The sequence below is a fragment of the Cervus elaphus genome, chromosome 2 (genome assembly GCF_910594005.1).
Source record: "Cervus elaphus chromosome 2, mCerEla1.1, whole genome shotgun sequence".
In the NCBI taxonomy this organism is placed as follows: Eukaryota; Metazoa; Chordata; class Mammalia; order Artiodactyla; family Cervidae; genus Cervus; species Cervus elaphus.
This window is the reverse complement of record NC_057816.1, coordinates 42,012,106-42,032,530: the sequence shown is the minus strand read 5'-3', so window position 1 is coordinate 42,032,530 and position 20,425 is coordinate 42,012,106. Positions and strand designations below refer to the sequence as shown.

Here is a 20,425-nt window from a genome sequence, read left to right as displayed (position 1 = left end):
AAGAGGCATCGTTACTGTGAATGAGAGACCAGGAAACGGACCTGAGAGAGAACAGGCTCATGGGGCTTTTCCTTCTCTTGTTTGATTGCAGTATAAAGAAGAGGGCCGCAAGGTAACCAGTTACTGCCACGAGACCATGACTGGCTGGGTCCATGACGTGCTGGGCCGGAACTGGGCCTGTTTCACTGGCAGGAAGACAGGAAATACCTCGGAGAACGTGAACGTGAACACAGCACGCCTTGCGGGTCTTGAGGAAACGTGAGTTGTCATCAATGAAAGATCCATTTAGTTTTTTATGGTGTTTATAAGGATGTGTCTATATTAATACTTGGAAAATTTAATTTGATTATATTAACTTTATTTGTCTTAGAAACACAAGCCATGTATGTAAAATGGAAAAATACGTTGAGTGGTTTAACTGAGAGAAGAAAGTATTTTTTCAAAATACTTCAAAAGTAATGGAGCAATGAGGGCTTTAAAGAATATTTATATAAAGGACCATAGAATTGCAGTGACTTATGCAGGCAAATGGAACAACAGATGGGTTCCAAATCAGGAAAGGAGTACGTCAAGGCGGTATATTGTCACCCTGCTTATTTAACTTATATCCAGAGTACATCATGCAAAATGCTGGGCTAGATGAAGCACAACCTAAAATCAAGATTGCTGGGAGAAATATCAGTAACCTCAGATATGCAGATGACACCACCCTTATGGCAGAAAGTGAAGAACTAAAGAGCCTCTTGATGAAAGTGAAAGAGGAGAGTGGAAAAGGTGACTTAAAACTACCAACTAAGATCATGGCATCCAGTCCTATCACTTCATGGCAAATAGATGGGGAAACAGTGGAAACAGTGACAGACTTTATTTTTGGGGGCTTCAAAATCACTGCAGATAATGACTGTAGCCATGAAATTAAAAGACACTTACTCCTTGGAAGCAAAGTTATGACCAATCTAGACAGCATATTAAAAGCAGAGACATTACTTTGCCAACAAAGGTCCATCTAGTCAAAGCTATGGTTTTTCCATGAGTCATGTATGGATGTGAGAGTTGGACTATAAAGAAAGCTGAGTGCCAAAGAATTGATGCTTTGGAACTCTGGTGTTGGAGGAGATTCTTGAGAGTCCATTGGACTGCAAGGAGATCCAACCAGTCCATCCTAAAGGAGATCAGTCCTAGGTGTTCATTGGAAGGACTGATGCTGAAGCTGAAACTCCAGTACTTTGGCCACCTGATGTGAAGAGCTGACTCATTGGAAAAGACCCTGATGCTGGGAAAGATTGAGGGCAGGAGGAGAAGGGGACGACAGAGGATGAGATGGTTGGATGGCATCACTGACTCGATGGACATGAGTTTGAGTAAACTGCGGGAGATGGACAGGGAAGCCTGGCGTGCTGCAGTCCATGGAGTCACAAAGAGTTGGACACGACTGAGTGACTGAACTAATCCTAATACAGAAAAATCATTTTATTATTGCCACGTAATAAGATGTTGCAGGCTTCCCAGATGGCCCTAATGGTAAAGAACCTGCCTGCCAGTGAGGGAGACATAAGGGACAGGGGTTTGATCCCTTGGAGCATGGAATGGCAACCCACTCCAGTATTCTTTTCTGGAAAATCCTATGGACAGATTGCAGGCTACAGTCCTTGGGATTGCAAAGAGTTGGACAAGACTGAAGTGACTTAGCTCAGCACAGCACAATGAGATGCTGCAGAATCCTTGCAGATACATACGTTTATTTTGCATCAAATATAGGCGATACTAATCGAACATAAATCTTAAACAAGGCAATAAATAACTGAGTTTAAAGTTCTTAGTATTTATGTAATGTTTTAGTTTGCTGAGGCTAACATAACAGATCACACAGACTGGTTTAAGCAACAGAGATTTATTTTCTCATAGTTCTGGAGGCTGTAAGTCCAAGGTCACGGTGTCAGCAGCTTTGGTTTCTTCTGAGGGTTCTGTCCCTGGCTTGCAGATGGCTGCTAACCGTTGTCCCTACACACTCAGCCTGTCTGTGTTCTAATCTCCGTTTCTTACTAGTATACCAGTCATGTGACCTTCCCGGGTGGCTCAGTGGTAAAGAATCCACCGGGTAGTGCAGGAGATGCAGGAGACTTGGCTTTGATCCTGGGTCGGGAAAACCCCTCGGAGAAGGAAATGACAACCTGCTCCAGTATTCTTGCCTGGGAAATCCCAGGGACAGCGGAGCCTGGCAGTCTTTAGTTCATGGGGTCACAAAGAGTCGGACACAACTGAGCAAACACACACACACACACACACACACACACACACACCAGTCATACTGGAATAGAGCCCAACCGTGTGACCTCATTTAACCTTGATGTCCCCCTTAAAAGCCATGTCTCTCAATATAGTCACATTTTGATATACTGAAGTTTAGGACGTGAACACATGAATTTAGCTTATAACGGACAGTTAATATTTTTCTTAAGTCAGGTCCAGTGTAAGCCACTGTGAACCACACAAGAGATTTCAGACTTTATTCGTTTGGAAGGAAAAGAAAATATTATTGGTAGGATATTTTCTGTTTTATTTGACTGTGAAATCCCCTGAAAGTGTATATGAGCAGATCACCCAAAGCCAGGCCACACAGGGAGTGAAGGACTCCACAGCAGAAAAGGGGGATATGAGTTCAAAGAGGACAGATTGCTCTTGTATGGGGAGGCACCCCCCCAAGATTTAGACCAATTCAGCCCCTCCATTTGAACATAGATTTTAAGTTGCTTTGCTTGGCTTAACCCTTGAGTGACACATTTCCTATGAAGCTGCTCACTTTTCACTCTACCATTTAGGATATACTGTGTACTATGTACTTTTCTGATATTTCAAGCATTGCCTCATTTAGTGAAGAAGCTACAACCAGAGTGCTCAGAATCTATGTTGCCTCACTTGTAAAATAAACATTTAGGACTAAGTTACCATCAAGGTCTCTTTCAGCTCTTAATGATCAAATCTCAAGATAGATATTTACAACTTAAAACATGTTTCTTTTGGTGTTGGAGAAGACTCTTGAGAGTCCCTTGGACTGCAAGGAGATCCAACCAGCCCATCTTAAAGGAAATCAGTCCTGAATATTCATTGGAAGGACTGATGTTGAAGCTGAAACCCCAATACTTTGGCCACCTGATGCGAAGAACTGACTCATTTGAAAAGACCCTGATGCTGGGAAAGATTGAAGGTGGGAGTAGAAGGGAACGACAGAGGATGAGATGGTTGGATGGCATCACTGACTCGATGGACATGAGTTTGAGTAAACTCCGGGAGTGGTGATGGACAGGGAGGCCTGGCGTGCTGCAGTTCATGGGGTCTCAAAGAGTCGGACACCACTGATCAACTGAACTGAACCTGTGTTTTAAGAAAAAACAACTGTAACTGGGTTTTGTTGTTTGTTAGTTTGTCAAAAATAGAATGCAGAGAGTTTTATGTTTAGTAAATGTACCTCTCTGGTTTCACACTTTGAAAAAAGTGGGAAAGTACTTTGATTAAAACATTATCAATGTAATTGCACATTTTTGTTATTATTTCCAATGCTTCCAGGTTGTTTGGTTATATCTCAATACTCTCTCTGTGAACATCTGAATTAAAAGAGAAAGAAAAGTTCACAGTATGCCTAAAGTTACTCAGGTTAGGTATACCTTGCTTTGTATAACTGAATGTTAATGGAAGTTATACATTCACTATATGTATAACTTAGAGTGAATATAACTTATATAATAAGTTATGTAATATATAACAACTTACATAATATAACATATAATAAGTATAACTTATTCACTATATGTATAACTTATATGTATGTATAGTGTATGAAGTTATCCATACACTATATGGATAGTGAGTCATACTTAAGTCATAGAACCTTTTTTTAGTAGAAATAACATGGTGAATTCTGTAATTCCTGGCACCTGGCACATAGGTGTAACACATGTTTGAGTTAAATGAATAATCAACTCCCTCAATCTTTTGCCTTGGTAAACATGCTCTTTGTGTATTAGATTTGTTTATACTTCTGTCCAAGCATTTGGCATCAGTTAAACCAGTGCCTCTCAGTCTTTAATGTTGCTGTGAATCATCTGGGAATCCTGTTAAAATGTAGATTCTGATTCAGGTGGCCTGGATTGACATTTAGATTCTGCATTTCTAGCAAGCCTCCAGGTGCTTCTGCTGATACTGGCTCAAGAACCAAATCTGAGTGACAAGGATATAAACCTTGTCCATATGGAGCAACTTTTTCTTTCATCAAGTGGTTCTAATACTTGCCTTGCTATATATACATTGAATATGGTTTTGCTGTACTTCACCCCACCCCTTTTATTATTGCAAAATTTAAAAGATGATGTGTGTGTGCTCAGTTGTGTCCAACTCTTGTTAGCCCCATGAACTGTATCCCTCCAGGCTCTTCTGTCCATGGAATTTTCCAGGCAAGAACACCAGAGTGGGTTGCCATTTCCCCCACCAGGGGATTTTCCCGACTCAGGGACCAAACCTGAGTTTCTTTTGCCTCCTGCATTAGCAGGCAGATTCTTTTCCACTGTGCCACATATACACATTGAATACAGTTTTGCTGTCTTCCCCACCTTTTTTTATCATTGCCAAGTTTAAAAGGTACATTGTAGAAATTGTATTAATAGAGGTGTGATTCTGTGTTACCACTCAGAGATAACCTTGGTTGTATGTACTTTATAGTATCAATATAAATGTACACTTTCACAAAAATTGATCCATGCTGTGTCAACTTCTTTGATAGTCTGCTTTTTTGTCTAATATAGTGTGAACATTCTCCCATATCACTAAATAATCTTCCAGACATTTTTACTGAATAAACTGTATAGCAAATGAAGTGCCATTATTTATTTAATCCATTCTTTCTTTTAGAATTTATGTTTATAATCTATTACTAGTATAAAAGTGTTTCACTGAACATCCTTATACAGTTATCTTAGGTCGCTTAAATTTTATTTTCATAGGACACATTCCAGTTCTAGGCTGCGGATATAAATGTAGAGATATAGAGACTGATATTCCCAGTTGCCTTCCTGAAAGATTAGATCACTTTATACTCAGGCCTGGAGTATGACTGCCTATTTTAATGGGATCTATTTACATCAGTAAAGAGTGTATCTGAAGCCATCTTACTTTTGTTGGCAGGTATTCTAATAGGCTCTACAGATATAACCATGACTTTGTGAAAGCTATCAATGCCATTCAGAAGTCTTGGACTGCCGCCCCATATGTGGAATATGAGAGTCTTACCCTAAAAGAGATGATCAGGAGAGGTGGTGGCCACAGCCGGAGAATTCCAAGGTAATAAAGCACATCTCTCTATCATGAATAAAGATCTGTGTTGATTGATATCCTCCCTTCTAACCAGCCCTCCTTGGGTTGCTCACTGCTTTATTGGTCATCCCGGCTGCAATGTTTATATCATCTTTTCTCTGACCATGCCCCTCTTCTGTTCACACGTGTTCTGATGTTCTCCAGGTCCTGTTTATGGGCTTTGCTCTCTTCCCGTTTCTCCACTTTGGCTGGAGGGCCTTGTCATCTCTCGCCTGTATGATGGATCAGCTTCCTGCCTTCTGTCCTTTTGATCTCTGTCCCTCCCTGTCCCCATGCTTAGCCACTCTATGAAATACTGCCAGGTATATCTTACTATATTCAGCTGTGATCAGGTTACTACCTGTTGTCTCAGGAGTAAATTTAGCCTGGTAATCAAAACCATCTAAATTTGACCACAACTGTTTACCTCCTTGACCTGCTTTCAAACAATACGACAAAAAATTACTGAAAACGTTCATCTGCCGCCATTCATGAAACTCTCTTTGCCTCACACACCCCTGAACTTGCCTATAAAAACCATCAAATTTGCCACCTGTAAAAATCTCAAAATCCTTTCTCAGTTTTGAGGTTACATATTTATCAATATACTTCTCCTGCCTTCAGCCAGAAGTGGCATTTCCCATCTTAGTTTACATACCCCATGATATGCATCTGATGGGAAATTATATCATTCTTTGAATTTACATAGTCAGGAGTTTCGTAGACTTTAATTTCCTGAAAACTATAGCTGAATTTAGCATATGTAGTCCCTTAACATTTATTAAATGGCCAACGACATTCTTGTAATGCCGTACCTTGCTGCAGGAGAAAGTGATGTAACTGAAGGGTAGGAAAACCAATTGGAAAAGCTGATGGGACTCAATAAATTATGTAGCTAGGTTATTTTCTTTTAGTATATCAAAGCATTTTCTAATATTCAGAGATTATAATGATTAGTTTCTTAATAGCTATAGAGTCCTTTGTTCAAGTTTTCTTGTTTAAACAGACCACTGATAGAATAATGGTTAACTAAAATACATTGCTGGACGAATGCCAGACTGGATTAATCATAAGCTGGAATCAAGATCGCTGGGAGAAATATCAACTATTTACCACTCTAATAGCAGAAAGTAAAGAGGAACTAGAGAGCCTCTTGATGAAGGTGAAAGAGGAGAGTGAAAAGGCTGGCTTAAAACTCAACGTTTGGAAAACTAAGATCATGTCATATGGTCCTACCATTTCATGACAAATAGAAGGGTTAATTTTCTTGGGCTGCAAAATCACTGAGGATGGTGACTGCAGCCATGAAATTAAAAGATGCTTGTTCCTTGGAAGGAAAGTTACGACAAATCTAGACAGTGTATTGAAAAGCAGAGATATCAGTTTGCCAACAAAGGTCCATATAGTCAAAGCTATGGTTTTTCCAGTAGTCATGTACAGATGTGAGAGTTGGATGATAAAGAAGTCTGAATGCCAAAGAATTGGTGCTTTTGAATCGTGGTGATAGGGAAGACTCTTGAGAGTCCCTTGGACTGTAAGGAGATCACTCCTAAAGGAAATCAGTCTTGAATATTCATTGGAAAGACTGTCGCTGAAGCTAAAGCTCCAATACATTGGCCACGTGATGCAAAGAGCCAACTCATTGGAAAAGACCCTGATTCTGGGAAAGATTGAGGGCGGGAGGAGAAGGGGGCATCAGAGGATTATATAGTTAAATAGCATCACCTACTCAGTGGAAATGAATTTGAGCAAACTCCAGGAGATAGTGGAGGACGGAGGAGCCTGGCAGGCCATGGGGTCACAAAGTAGGACACAACTTGGCAAATGAACAACAGCAATAAGATTCATTGCTAAGTTTTTCTTCTGCAGACTAATAATCATAATCTGAGATTTTTCTACTCTGAGACTGTATGGAGTTTTTTTTCCTGTCTGACTGATAGCATTCTCTTGCATTCTCTCGTAATTCTACCCCTGTCTCAAAAAAAAAAAAAAAAAATCTTGTATGATGTTTCCCATAGCATATTCTAAGGAGTGACTAGTCTAAGAGATGTTCTGGTTAGTCAGAATTCAGAAAGGGAATATATTGTATCTCTTCTCGGATTCACTAAAGGGAAAGGGCCATTCTGTGTGTGTGTGAGCCAGAAAGTAGAGGGCTGTTCATAGCCATCCGGAGGAGGTGCGATCAGTGTTGGAGCCTTAGGGAGGAGCCCAGGGCTCCTGCACACAGCTGCATGGCCACGGGTCAGGTGCCACGTTTCTGAAGAACTCCTGTACTTGATTTTGTTCTCTTTCCACCCAGCCACCTTGGTTTTAGAGAAGGGAGAGATTTATGAAGCCCTGTTTTCAAGGCTAATAAGTCTCCATAGAAGGCTTAAGATAAGGAGATAGAAGTGGGAAATGTTGAAGCGAGACACTGTGGTCTAGCTGCCTGGTTTTCAGTAACATTTTTGTATATATGTCCAGTTCAGTTCAGTTGCTTAGTCATGTCCGACTCTTTGTGACCCCATGAATTGCAGCACGCCAGGCCTCCCTGTCCATCACCAGCTCCCGGAGTTTACTCAAACTCATGCCCATCGAGTCGGTGATGCCATCCAACCATCTCATCCTCTGTCATCCCCTTCTCCTCCTGCCCCCAATCCCTCCCAGCATCAGGGTCTTTTCCAATGAGTCAACTCTTCGCATGAGGTGGCCAAAGTATTGGAGTTTCAGCTTCAGCGTCAGTCCTTCCAATGAACACCCAGGACGGATCTCCTTTAGATCTGTTGAAAGAATCCAATGACATAATAGAAAGTCTTAGAGATTCTTAACCTGAATCTCTGAAACCGAAGCTGCTGAAATTGTAGAGAAACATACCATTTATGATGTTAAGTTCTTTGACCAGTGTCACACAGCTAGGAAGTGGTGAAGCCATTGTAGGTGTCTTTGTGTCTGACTGTCATCTGTTTATTGACCTGGTCTGCCTTCTTCTACTTACATCCTGTATTTCTTTGCCTTTCACTTCTTTTGCGACTACCATCACCACCCTGTGTAGAGTCAAACATCAGTAATTCCTCTGTTTTCTCTAAATCCTTTGTAGGCCATCTTCAATTTCCCATATCTACTTTTTTGGGTCAAAATCTATGAAAAGTCAGAGAATGCTGTTATTTAGGCATACTAAAACTAGCAATGGCAATATATAAAACCAATATTGTTTCACAGGGGAAAATTACTAGATCCTGAAAAATAGATGGGTAATTTTGAGACTTCCCCAGTAGCCAGTGGCTGAGACACTGTGATCCCAATGCAGGAGGCCTGGGTTCAATCCCTGGTCAAGGAACTAGACCCTACGTGTTGCAACTAAAGATCCTGCATGCCAGGACTAAGACCAGTCATAGCCAAATAAATAAATTGAAAAATAAATAATTGTAACAGTTTAAAAAAAAAGAAATGGGCAATCTATATAACTTAGTTGTATAATTGACACATTGTATAATAGACACATTTTTGTATAATAGACACATTGAAACAATGATGGACAAGTGTTCTTTGGATCTGAATCTACATCCTAGCTAGCCAGGTGGTTGAAATTATGGGATTAAAGGTTAGGAAATTATCCTCAAAGGAAAGACTTACCTATTGATGTCAAGTGTCTATTTCCATCCTAGGCCCAAACCTGCACCAATAACTGCTGAAATACAGGAAAAGATTTTGCATTTGCCAAAATCCTGGGATTGGAGAAATGTTCATGGTATCAATTTTGTTACTCCTGTTCGAAACCAAGGTAAAAAATGTCTGATTTTTTTTTCTTTTTTATTAATTCATTCTGAAATATTTATTGAACATTTACTGTGTACCAGGCTGTCACATTCTGGGGATACAAAGATGAAACTGGTATGATCTACTTTAGTAAAGAAATAGAAAATCTATAGCTAATGAATACTCACTTCTTCTTTTTGTATCCTTGACAGACACTGGTAATACATAATCTCTCCAGCTGAGCCCAGCATTTCCTCGGTGTCCTTCTCAGTATGTGTTCTAGATAGCTAGTGAAATTCATTAGAGTGGTATATAAGCCAAACTCATTTGCCCTCCAAGTCACAGAGACTTCTACAGAAACAAAGAATTGTAGCTCAGATTAGCCTTTCTTGTCTTCCTTCTGCAGATGGTTTGCTGGAATCTTTCATTTTTTTAACTGAAATATAATTGACTTAGAATGTGTATTAGTTTCAGGTGTATAGCAAAGTGATTCAGTTTATATGTATTTTTTCAGATTCTTTTCCATTATAGTTTAAGATATTGAATATGTGATATGAATAAGTGATATCATATGTTATTTGTAGACCCTGGTTCGATTCCTGGGCTGGGAAGATCCCCTGGAGAAGGGATAGGCTACCTGCTCAGTATTCTTGGGCTTCCCTGGTGGCCCAGTCTGTAAAGAATGCCTGCAATGTGGGAAACCTGGGTTTGATCCCTGGTTTGGGAAGATTCCCTGGAGGAGGGCGTGACAACCCACTCTAGTATTCATGCCTGGAGAATCCCCATGAAAGAGGAGCCTGGATGGCTGATTTACTTAGTATGATAATCTCTAGCTTCATCCATGTTGCTCCAGATTGCATTATTTCATTCTTTTCTATGGCTGAGTAGTATTCCAGTGTGTGTGTGTGTGTGTGTGTGTATGCACACACCGTATCTTCTTTATTCTGGAATCCTTCTTTAAGTGTCCACTCACTCTTCCCCCACCCCTCCCCCACCATTAGTCTAATTATCAGTTTGGTTGCTCAGTCCTGTCCGACTCTTTGTTGACCCCATGAATCGCAGCACGCCAGGCCTCCCTGTCCATCACCAACTCCCGGAGTTTACTCAAACTCATGCCCATCGAGTCGGTGATGCCATCCAACCATCTCATCCTTTGTCATCCCCTTCTCCTCCTGCCCCCAATCCCTCCCAGCATCAGGGTCTTTTCCTATGAGTCAACTCTTCGCATGAGGTGGCCAAAGTATTGGAGTTTCAGCTTCAGCGTCAGTCCTTCCAATGAACACCCAGAACTGATCTCCTTTAGGATGGACTGGTTGGATCTCCTTGCAGTCTAATTTTGTAGGAGCCCAGAAAACAAATCCTTAATATTTTTTTTTGCTGATGAAGTAGATTTTTTGAATTGTGTAAGGATCTTTCAATTAACTTTATATCAGGATATGACATGTAATGGTAAGTATTAACTCAGCTTCCTGGTGGAATGTTTACCAGCATTATCACTATAATTGCATTTTGTCAGTTGTTTCTGAAAATTAGATAGAGTATGAGTAGATTTAATAACATTGCCTGTAATAGCACTTGAGAGCAAATTACCTTATCCTAAATTTTAGCCAACAGTGATTGGAGAATCATTTATACAATGCTCAGGTTTATTACTTCTAAGCTCATTTGGAAGACAATTGTAGTACACAGGACTGATTTGTTACTATAAAGTGGGTGTAGTATTTGCTGTCTGGAAACATTCTGATTGGTGTCTCCTGAAAGGATTAAAAATTAATAGCACCCAAAGATAAATTTTCCTTCCCGTTTCCTAAAAATTCAGTAATCAGCCTCTCCCCATTCTCAGTATTCACCGCCACCCCTTCAATTCATCCCCACTGCATTGTTGGAGACTGTTCTGAATGTATGGGGCTTTGGGCAAGTCTTGCAGCGGCAGGGCTCCTGTCCTTTATCTGACCCTGGAGGTAAAGAGACATCTCAGCTCTTTGTCTTTCCTTTGTGCCAGTTATTCTTGGGCTCTTTGGCTCCAGAGAAAGTGTGGCTCCTGAAATCCATCCCTACCTTTCCTGGGGACAGCTTCTTTGAAAAGCAGGGATTAGAAATGAGAGAAATTTAAAGGTAATTGAGAAATGAATGGAAAATAAGTTAAAAAGATTTGATGTTAAGAGAGGATTAAAATTTATTCTGTCATCAAATAGGTTTCCTGTCCTTACTGGAGAGGATTAAGTAGATACTACATGTTTACTGTTGAGGGCTTAGCAGATACAGTTGTTTCCACTGTGTTGTATTTATAGAATATCTAACATGTCAGGAAGTTTTGTTTAGAGGCTGAGGATGTGAAGATGTGATGTGATACAATCCTTTGTTGTAGAGACTACAGCTTAGCAAGATTTACAAACAAAATATTAAGATACAGTATAACTGCTTTAAGTAGGGTGTTTAAAAAATTCATTAAGAGAAGGTTGGAAGAAAAATTTAGTTCAGCTCACTTCCCAAAAAGGTTTGATTGACTAGTGATGAGATAATAATGCGAAGGAAATCAGACTTTCTAACCCCAGATTCTTTGACAGTATCTCTCTTGTAGCTCAGTAAAAGCTGTTGTTGTCTGTAATATTCCATATTCTTTGAGTGTTATAAATATGGTTTGTATAGACATGGACAATTTAAAAGCAGAGGGCTTTGAGTGATTCATTGCTTTTTAAATTGATCCCTCATCCGTGGTATCTTGTCAGGTATCTGAGAAAATAATGTACTCAGTGGTTCCTCTTTTGACTTCTTTGTGGTGTTCTGTACTTTAGGTTATGAAAAAAAAAATATTTTCTCTTCCTACTAACCGGGCTACTTGGAAGTTTCCACTAACTTAAATACACCAGTGTCCTATAGAATTCAAAATTACCCGCAGTTCAGGGAATTCACAACTTTTCTCTACTCAGAGAGCAAATTAAGAGTAATGAAAAAAAAAAAAAAGTCCTGGGTGGGGGGATAAACATTTACCCTGAACTTGTTAGGGTAAGTTTAAGCACCAGCCTCATAGCTCAGGTTTACTTTGCGTGTGAGAGGGAGGAGAGGTCAGAAATTGGAAGAGACGACTTTCCTTGTTCATCTCCCAGTTGCGCTGTCTTTATTATTGTGTCGTCAAGAGAGAAGGGGAGTGTCTTTCAGGTCACATTAATTAGGAAATACAGAGTGGTTTCCTGACTTTAAAAATCAAGTTCATTAGTCTTGTTCTAACTACTGTTTATACTAAAGCTGGAAGGCAGGGGCCTTAAACTGATCCACCCCATTCCTTTTACACCCAAGATGAAGTGTCAGAAAGGTCACGTGAGTCGCCCAGCCACAGAGCTGAGTGATGGGGTGAGCGGGAAGGGCAAAAAGGAATCCTGACTCCTTACTACCGGTTCGGTGTGCTCGCCGCTGCCAGAGGGTGAAGGCTGAGTGCCGTTGAGCCGTGTGCCAATCACAGTAGCTATTTGAGAGTGTGGAAACTTGATCACTGCAGAACTCTGCCTGGGCCAGCTCCCCTCCTCACTCATTTCTTTTTGTTGTTGTTGTTTAGTTGCCAAGTCCTGTCCGACTCTTATGACCCCATGTACTGTAGCCCGCCAGGCTCCTCTGTCCACGGGATTTCCCAGGCAAGAATACTGGAGTGGGTTGCCATTTCCTCCTCCAGGGGGTCTTCCCAGCCCAAGAGTGAACTCTTATCTCCTGCATTGGCGAGCTGATTCTTAACCACTGCTCCACCAGGAAAGCCCTCCCATTCTTTGTTGCCCTATAATCTTCTTAAGAGAAAACGGTCCTTTTGGAAGCTAGACTCTGGCCTTGACTTTTGAAGACAAGTTAATTACTTCGGCAGCTGGCCTTCTGGGAACATCAGAGGCTTGAGGAAGGTTATTTCCTTCCCTCCTCCTTGTAATTTTTCTGGTAATAGCACATTCTGAGTCCTGGAATGGACATGTGGCCTGTCCCTCCCACGATGCTGGATGGGCTGATAATGAAGGTTAAATACTTAAAACCAAAAGAATTATTTCTGCAGCTCCCATGGGCCAAGACTGCTAAATGGCCAAATTGGCATTGTTTCTAGACTCTCTTGTGATTTACTGATGTCTCATGAAAGGAACATTGGCTTTGCCATTTATTGTCACTCATCTAGTTCTCTGACATTATGTCATGTGAAAGAGGAATCCTAAGGGTAGTGTTGTTTAGATGGCTTCCAAAACAAAATGGACAAGTTAATTTTGGTCTACCTAGTAATTGGAAGATGGGGAAAGGAAATTTGAGAATTCTTTAAAGTAGATATGGATCTGTAAATGGAAGAAAACGGTATTCCTGTGTTAGCAGGCAGCTAGGTGCTGTCATCTGCCATCCTTTAGTTTGGTGACTTTGGCCAGGTCATTGCCTCTTTCTGAGTCTCAGTGTATGCATTATCAAGTGAGTAGATTGTACACTAGATGAATTCCAAGGCCCCCTTCCAAACGTTTCCCTTCTAATTGTCACAATTTAGGTGATGCCTCAGTAGCAAAAGCAGTATGGATAAATCTAAGATGTTTATGGGGAGAATTTGGGGAACCCTCAGAAATGGTAGCAGTTAAAGGGTGATAGGGCACTAACAGACTCAAAGGAAATATTGACTGTTTCCATTGAAATAACTTTCCTTCCTGGCTATAAATACGTGTCTGCTTGTTCATAATTTGACTTCTTTCTACAGAGATGCACTGAGTTCCTTCATTGCATCAAGGTGAAGAAGACAGATTTCCTGTAAACACTCAAGAGAATTCCTAGTTTAGTTTGAGGAAAACAGTATTAAGTAATTCAAGTAGAGTTTAGAATGTTCCCTGGTGGCTCAGATAGTAATCAATCCCCCTGCAATGCGGGAGACCTGGGTTCAATCCCTGGGTTGGGAAGCTCCCCCGGAGAATGGAATGGTTACCCCCTCCAGTATTCTTGCCTGGGGAAATCCATGGACAGAGGAGCCTGGTAGGCTACGGTCCACAGGGCCACAAAGAGTCAGACACAGCTGAGCGACTAACACTCTGACTTTCTTTCATAGCACGCTGGAGACAGCATAGAATATCCTGGCTTTCCTTTGTTCTCAGGGAAGGACATGAATGAACATTTACTTGGAGAAGAGAAAAACGATGCCCCTCATATTTTTAAAGTATAATGTTATGAATATTTTTCTGAGTTAGGCAGTCACTAAATTACTAAATTCAGATTTATTAAAGAGAACAAAGGCAGCATTCTCTTTATGTAGAATGAGTTTTGTTAGTTTTTTGGGGTTTTTAAAGTTATTAGTAAATTGAATAATATATCAACTTCATTTAATTTGCAGTGTCTTGGGTGCAGGAGACCTTGGATGCAGGATACTTGGGTTCAATCCCTGGGTCGACTGAGTGACTAGCTTTCACTTTTGGGGGGGTTGGTATAAGTATATCTCCATGTAGAATTTACATCAGTGGCAGAGGTAAAAGAGGCTATGTTATACTAGAGATATTAAAATTATGTTCATTTCTTTCTGGAATTGTAATAAGTGGAAATCTAGTTTTGTTACATACATGCTATATTTTATTCTGTGTATATATTTCTTCTACTCACATATTGAAGAAGCAGATAAAAAATATCTTTATATAAATTACCTCATAATACAGTATTTTTTCTTCTCTTGAAGTAGCAACTATATTCCTAGCATATACTTCTTAATAAATTTATTTTGTCTTTGCCAGAGCATTCAGATATTAAATTAAGCTGTTTTCTTTTCCCTTCTCCCCTACTTCCATCCAACTACTTTTCAATTTATTTTCAATTTCAGTACCTCCATCTGCTTTAATATCTTTACTTCCTTATTGAATACCTTAAATACCATATTGGTCATTATATAATGATTACTCTTTTTATTATATTTTCACTGGTTGTATCCAGTTCTCTATAATAATACACCTATCCTTGAGCCATTTTTAGAGTTAATTCCACCCAACAAGTTCCTTTAGAAAATACCTCTCTGGAGATATTTAGAAGCTCAGTTCATATGTATTCCTCCCTAATGTTCTTTCAGTTTCATGGCTCAGAACATTGCAGATGTGTGAGTACATCATTTCTTCATTATTAAGAATACTGTCGAGTACTTTGCAGAAGCTAGGGGGTTTTTTCCCTCCCAAAGCAGTCTCAAGGAAAGTCCCATGTAGTAATGTTTGCCTTTCGGTGAAAAAGCTGAAATCTTAGTATTTGCCTGTAAGGTCAATAGCGTTTGTTGACTGAATCTCCTTTATTGTGCTAATCCTTATGAACAAAAGCAGCAACACTCAATAAAGCTATATTAATGTATGTCATCCACTCAGGTTTTCTTTGGCTTTTTTTTTTTTTTCCTTTGGCTTTTCTTGAGGGCGTCAAAGTCTCTTAGGTTATATGTCTTCCTTTTCCATCACCAGGGCCTTGTGGAAGCTGCTACTCGTTTGCTTCTATGGGGATGATGGAAGCAAGAATCCGCATACTAACCAACAATACTCAGACCCCAATCTTGAGTCCTCAGGAGGTTGTGTCTTGCAGTCAGTATGCTCAAGGTAAGTGTTGCATTTCAGGCGCTGTTGAGCTGTGTGTAGTTTGCCGTTGTTGGCAAAACCATAAGGATGGGGGATCGAGAGAGCGTAGTGTCTGCTCTCAGAAAACCTGGGTGCAAGTTCTGGCCCTGCCCCTTACTACTTAGTGCTTGCTCATGGAATTCACTGTAGCATCCAGCACAGTGTCAGTAATTGCTATAATGTGAGTAAGGACGGGCTCTTTGGAGCCTCTTAGATACGTTACCCGGCAGTGCTCAGAACCCTGAAGGAGCAGCTGTTACGCCGCATGGAGACAAGGAACAGATGCAAAGCTGTTCTATAGGATTTCGAAGACCTCCCAGCTTCTAACTATGAGTTTCAGTTCCAAACAAGGCGTCTCTCTGAAACCTAATTCTTACTGAAAGCGTATGAACACTGGTTTCTCTCTAGAAGGAGGTAAAAGTTTTGTACACAGGCTTTCAGAACAGGGCATATCTAAGGTATGTAGAAAGCCGGTGGATTCAGGGAGGAATCGTCTCATTTTGAAGTTTGCTGCTGTCATCCCCAGATTTGGCTGCTTGAAAGTTTCTCAGTTCACCGGTGCAACTGCTGGTATATAGTTATTTGTCAGTGAGCCTTTTATTCTTCCGGAAATACTTATTAAACACCCCCATTGTGACTTCTGGGCCCTGAAGGTTCTGAAGTATCCAGACAGTAACCTCATGAAGCTTACAGTGAAGTGAGGAAAGTGGAAATTCAGTAAGTACGAGAACAATGAAGAGAAAGTACAGGGTTACGGATGTGTATGTGGGCATAGCTTGTGTTGCTCTTCTCAGACGCAGTGTGTTTTTACGAATTGAAGGTTTGTGGTGACCTGCGCTGGGCCAGGCTGTCGGCGCTGTTTTCCCGGCAGCGTCTGCTCACTTCGTGTCTCTGTCACATTTTGGTAATTCTTGAAATACTTCCAACCCTCCCCCACGCAAAACGATTATGACTCACTGAATGCCCTGGTGATGGTTAGTGGGTTTTGTTTTTTTTGCAATAGAGCATTTTAAAATTATGGTGTGTGTATTGTTTCTTTTGGAAAATACGAACACTTAATAGACTACAGTAAACTGTAAATATAACTTTTAGATAGCCTGGGAAAACAAAGCATTTGTGTGACTTTCTTCATTATGATATTTGGTTTATTGTGGTGGTCTGGAACTGAACCTGCAGTGTCTGTGAGATATAATAGGGCCAGGACTGGAGGGAAGGACATGGACACCCGATTCAGACTTTTCTGCAGGAGATGGTCACAGAAGACTTCCTTGAGGAAGTGTCTGCCTGTTTAATAATGACAGTAATCATAAGGTTCTATTGCTTTTATGGATTATATGACTTAATCCTACAAGGAAGGTGCTATTGCTATCTATATTTTACAGATAAGTAAGCAGAGGTACAGAGAAATTAAATTCTCAACTCAGTATTGGATTCGAATCTACATAGGCTTCAGAGCCTCCCACTTAACCATGAAGCTACCTTCCACATCAGGGGCCAAATAAATGTCTGTCAGATAGATGGGGATGAGAGGATAGTTAGCTAGATGGCTGATGGAAGGGCGAATGGAGCAGTATTTTAAGCAAAGAGCAACTTCAGGGGTGACGTAAGAATAATCAGTGGGCTTCCTTGGTGGCTCAGTGATAACAAAGCCACCTGCCAATGCAGGGGACACGGGTTCTATCCCTGGTCCGGGAAGATCCCACGTGCCACAGGACAGCTAAGACCAGGATCCACACCTAGGGGAGTCCACAACCCGAGCGGCCCTGCAGTGAGAAGCCGGCTCACCGCAGCTGGAGGAGCCCCCGCTTGCCGTAATGAAGACCCATCACAGCCACATATCAAATAAATCTTTAAAAAGAATTAATGGGGTAGGAAACAGGTGAAATGGGACAGTTTCTCCCGTGGCCCTGTCTCAGACGGTGGTAACCCCGTGTGTTCCTCCCCCGCAGGCTGTGAAGGCGGCTTCCCTTACCTCATCGCAGGGAAGTATGCCCAGGACTTCGGGCTGGTGGAAGAGGACTGCTTCCCCTACACGGGCACGGATTCGCCCTGCAGACTGAAAGAGGGCTGCTTCCGGTACTACTCCTCCGAGTACCACTACGTGGGCGGCTTCTACGGGGGCTGCAACGAAGCCCTGATGAAGCTGGAGCTGGTCCATCGCGGGCCCATGGCCGTCGCCTTTGAGGTCTACAACGACTTCCTCCACTACCGCGAGGGCATCTACCAGCACACGGGGCTGCGAGACCCCTTCAACCCCTTCGAGCTGACCAATCACGCCGTGCTGCTCGTCGGCTACGGCACCGACGCGGCCTCTGGGCTGGATTACTGGATTGTGAAAAACAGCTGGGGCACTAACTGGGGTGAGGACGGGTACTTCCGCATCCGCCGGGGAACCGACGAGTGTGCAATTGAAAGCATAGCGCTGGCGGCCACCCCGATTCCGAAACTGTAGGGTGTACCGCCCAGGGTTTCATGCTGACCGCCGTCAGCCAGGAAGGGAAGATGCCTTGTTCACAGACTGGAGACGTTTACAGTATTGCTCCTGCAGTTTCAAAAGATGATAGATAGCTTCCTGTGAAGATCTGTGCCTTTACAATTAAAAGTGCCCTTGATTTTAATTTTAATATACTTTCCCGTTGAACAGCAGTCTGCTTTTTCCTCAGTACTCTTGTTCAATGAGGTTTTTATGGAGGATGGTGAATGATGAAGTAATGGATTTTGCTAATCATTTTGTGATTCAAACACATGCTGTATTTTAAAAAATCTACATTTGAATGCACAGGCTTATTTTTAAATTGTATAAATCATGAGGAAATATGACAATGGTTATTAAATTTAAAAAATTTTTAAAAATACTCAAGTGATATGTATTATGGAATTTATGTATGTGCTTAAGAGAAGTTTTACTCTTGACTCCTTCTGTTATATTTGTTTCATGTATGTAAATACTTGAAAAAGAAAACTCATTTCAGGGCATTTCAACTAAAAACAACAAAATTATGAAATTTACAGTAGGGGGCATATGCAATTAAAATCTAGTGAACTGTTCCCTGGTGGCTCAGTGGTAAGAAATCTACATGCAATGCAGGAGACTTAGGAGATGCAGTTTCTATGCCTGGATCAGGAAGATCTCCTGGAGGAGGAAATGGCAACTCATTCCAGTATCATTGCCTGGGAAATGTCATGGACAGAGGAGACTGGCGGGCTACAGTCCATGGGGTCACAAAGAGTTGTACATGACTTAGTGAATGAGCATGCATGCATGAACTCTGAAAAATTACCTCCTGGATATTTGAGGAGCCAGGGATTATAGAGAAAAGAAACTCGAGTTTTGATGAGTCTGGATATTGGTTAAAATGTTTTATGGTGTATCTTGCTCTTGAAGGTATTGGTTAGTCTTCATTGGCTGAGCAGTAATAGCCTAATAAGTGGAATTTTAGCAGTTTAGATTTGGTCAGGTCTTTGGGATCTGCAAGGGATATTTCAGAGATGTGAAACCTCCACACTGAGTAAACAGGTAGGATCCAGTAGAAATGATAGATTAGGCAAAATTAGGCAAATTAGTCAAAGCTCTAAACCATAAATAAGAACCACAAGCCTTCTAGAACTGACAGGCACCCTAGAGATCATGCAGTCCCCCTTTCTCTTAATCAGAAAAAGAAACTAAGGCTCATTCAGTGGGCAAGTGACTCATCCAAAGTCAAATGAGTCTTGTCTAGAACCTAGATTTTTGAAGTCTGGCTCTCCTTGAGTGCTTTAGACACTGAATCTCTGCACTTTCCACCAGAGGATCCAAAATCACCAAGGATACCAGGTGTGTACTTGGAAATTTCACATTGACGTGTTAAGTCTCAGAGCTTTGTCTTAAACCTCATGTCCTTTTTGCATTGCAATTCACTTCAATGACATTTTTACTATTCTTAAACTGAAGTGTATTCCAGGAGTTTGCCTTGTGTTTAAAGGGTGGCTCCTGGCACATGGCCATATACCTTTAACCATTTTACCACATGATGACAAAGAGGCAGACGCTCGGAATGGCAGGTGTAAACAGAGTCCTTATTATCTGGAAGACTTCCAAGGAGGTATATTTCCTTTGTTACTGATTGAATGTAATTATAATCCTACTTTATGCCTAGCCTTGTTGCTACATGAATGTGTAAATAGACCTCACAATGAAGCAGGAGTTCATTTTTCACTAAAATTTATAAAGACACTATCAGCTTACCACCTAAGATTTTCTTTAACCTGTAAACATGAGCCCATCCTTTGGTTTTCATCTGGACGTCAGTCAGCTGACACATGGGAGAGCATGTCCAAGCTTTAGCATAATCTCATGAGGGCCCTGGCTGAGCTCTGAAGGAAAATTGTTGCCCATATCATTCATTAAATACTTGAAATATTAAAGGACTAAACACAGCCATGGTCTGGTCTCACAAGCATGGTTAGTTGAGGACAAACAATGGTTTGAAGAGGCCCCAAGTTTTCAGAGATTGCAGATAGCTCCAATTACACTGCCCTCCAACTTGCATTTTTCTGCTGTGGGACGTCTGCTTTTCCTGTGACTCTACAGGAGAAATATCACCATTTCATGTGCAGTGGTGGAATTAATTCAAGATGTTGACTAAATGGAACATCATGGTTCCTCAAGCCATGTCATTAAACTATTAAACTACAAAGAGTATCTAGTTGCATTATCTAAAACTTTATGTTGGTGCTAACAGAACATATCATCAAAGTCTGTTGAGAAAGTTTGGGAATTCTGGTAAGCCTCCTCAAAA

The 20,425-nt window shown here is 41.1% G+C and overlaps 1 protein-coding gene across 1 annotated transcript in view; it reads left to right on the top strand.

Moving 5' to 3' along the window:
* Window positions 1-18,560, top strand: part of CTSC (cathepsin C) — a 40,657-nt gene extending 22,097 nt beyond the window's left edge. Inside the window, exons 3-7 of the mRNA XM_043876390.1 lie at window positions 92-258; window positions 5,176-5,331; window positions 8,988-9,103; window positions 15,498-15,629; window positions 17,597-18,560. Of these exons, the coding sequence (XP_043732325.1) occupies window positions 92-258; window positions 5,176-5,331; window positions 8,988-9,103; window positions 15,498-15,629; window positions 17,597-18,099 (1,074 nt within the window). The 3' untranslated portion in view covers window positions 18,100-18,560. The remainder of the gene's footprint in view (window positions 1-91; window positions 259-5,175; window positions 5,332-8,987; window positions 9,104-15,497; window positions 15,630-17,596) is intronic.
* Window positions 18,561-20,425: the final 1,865 nt, after the last annotated feature.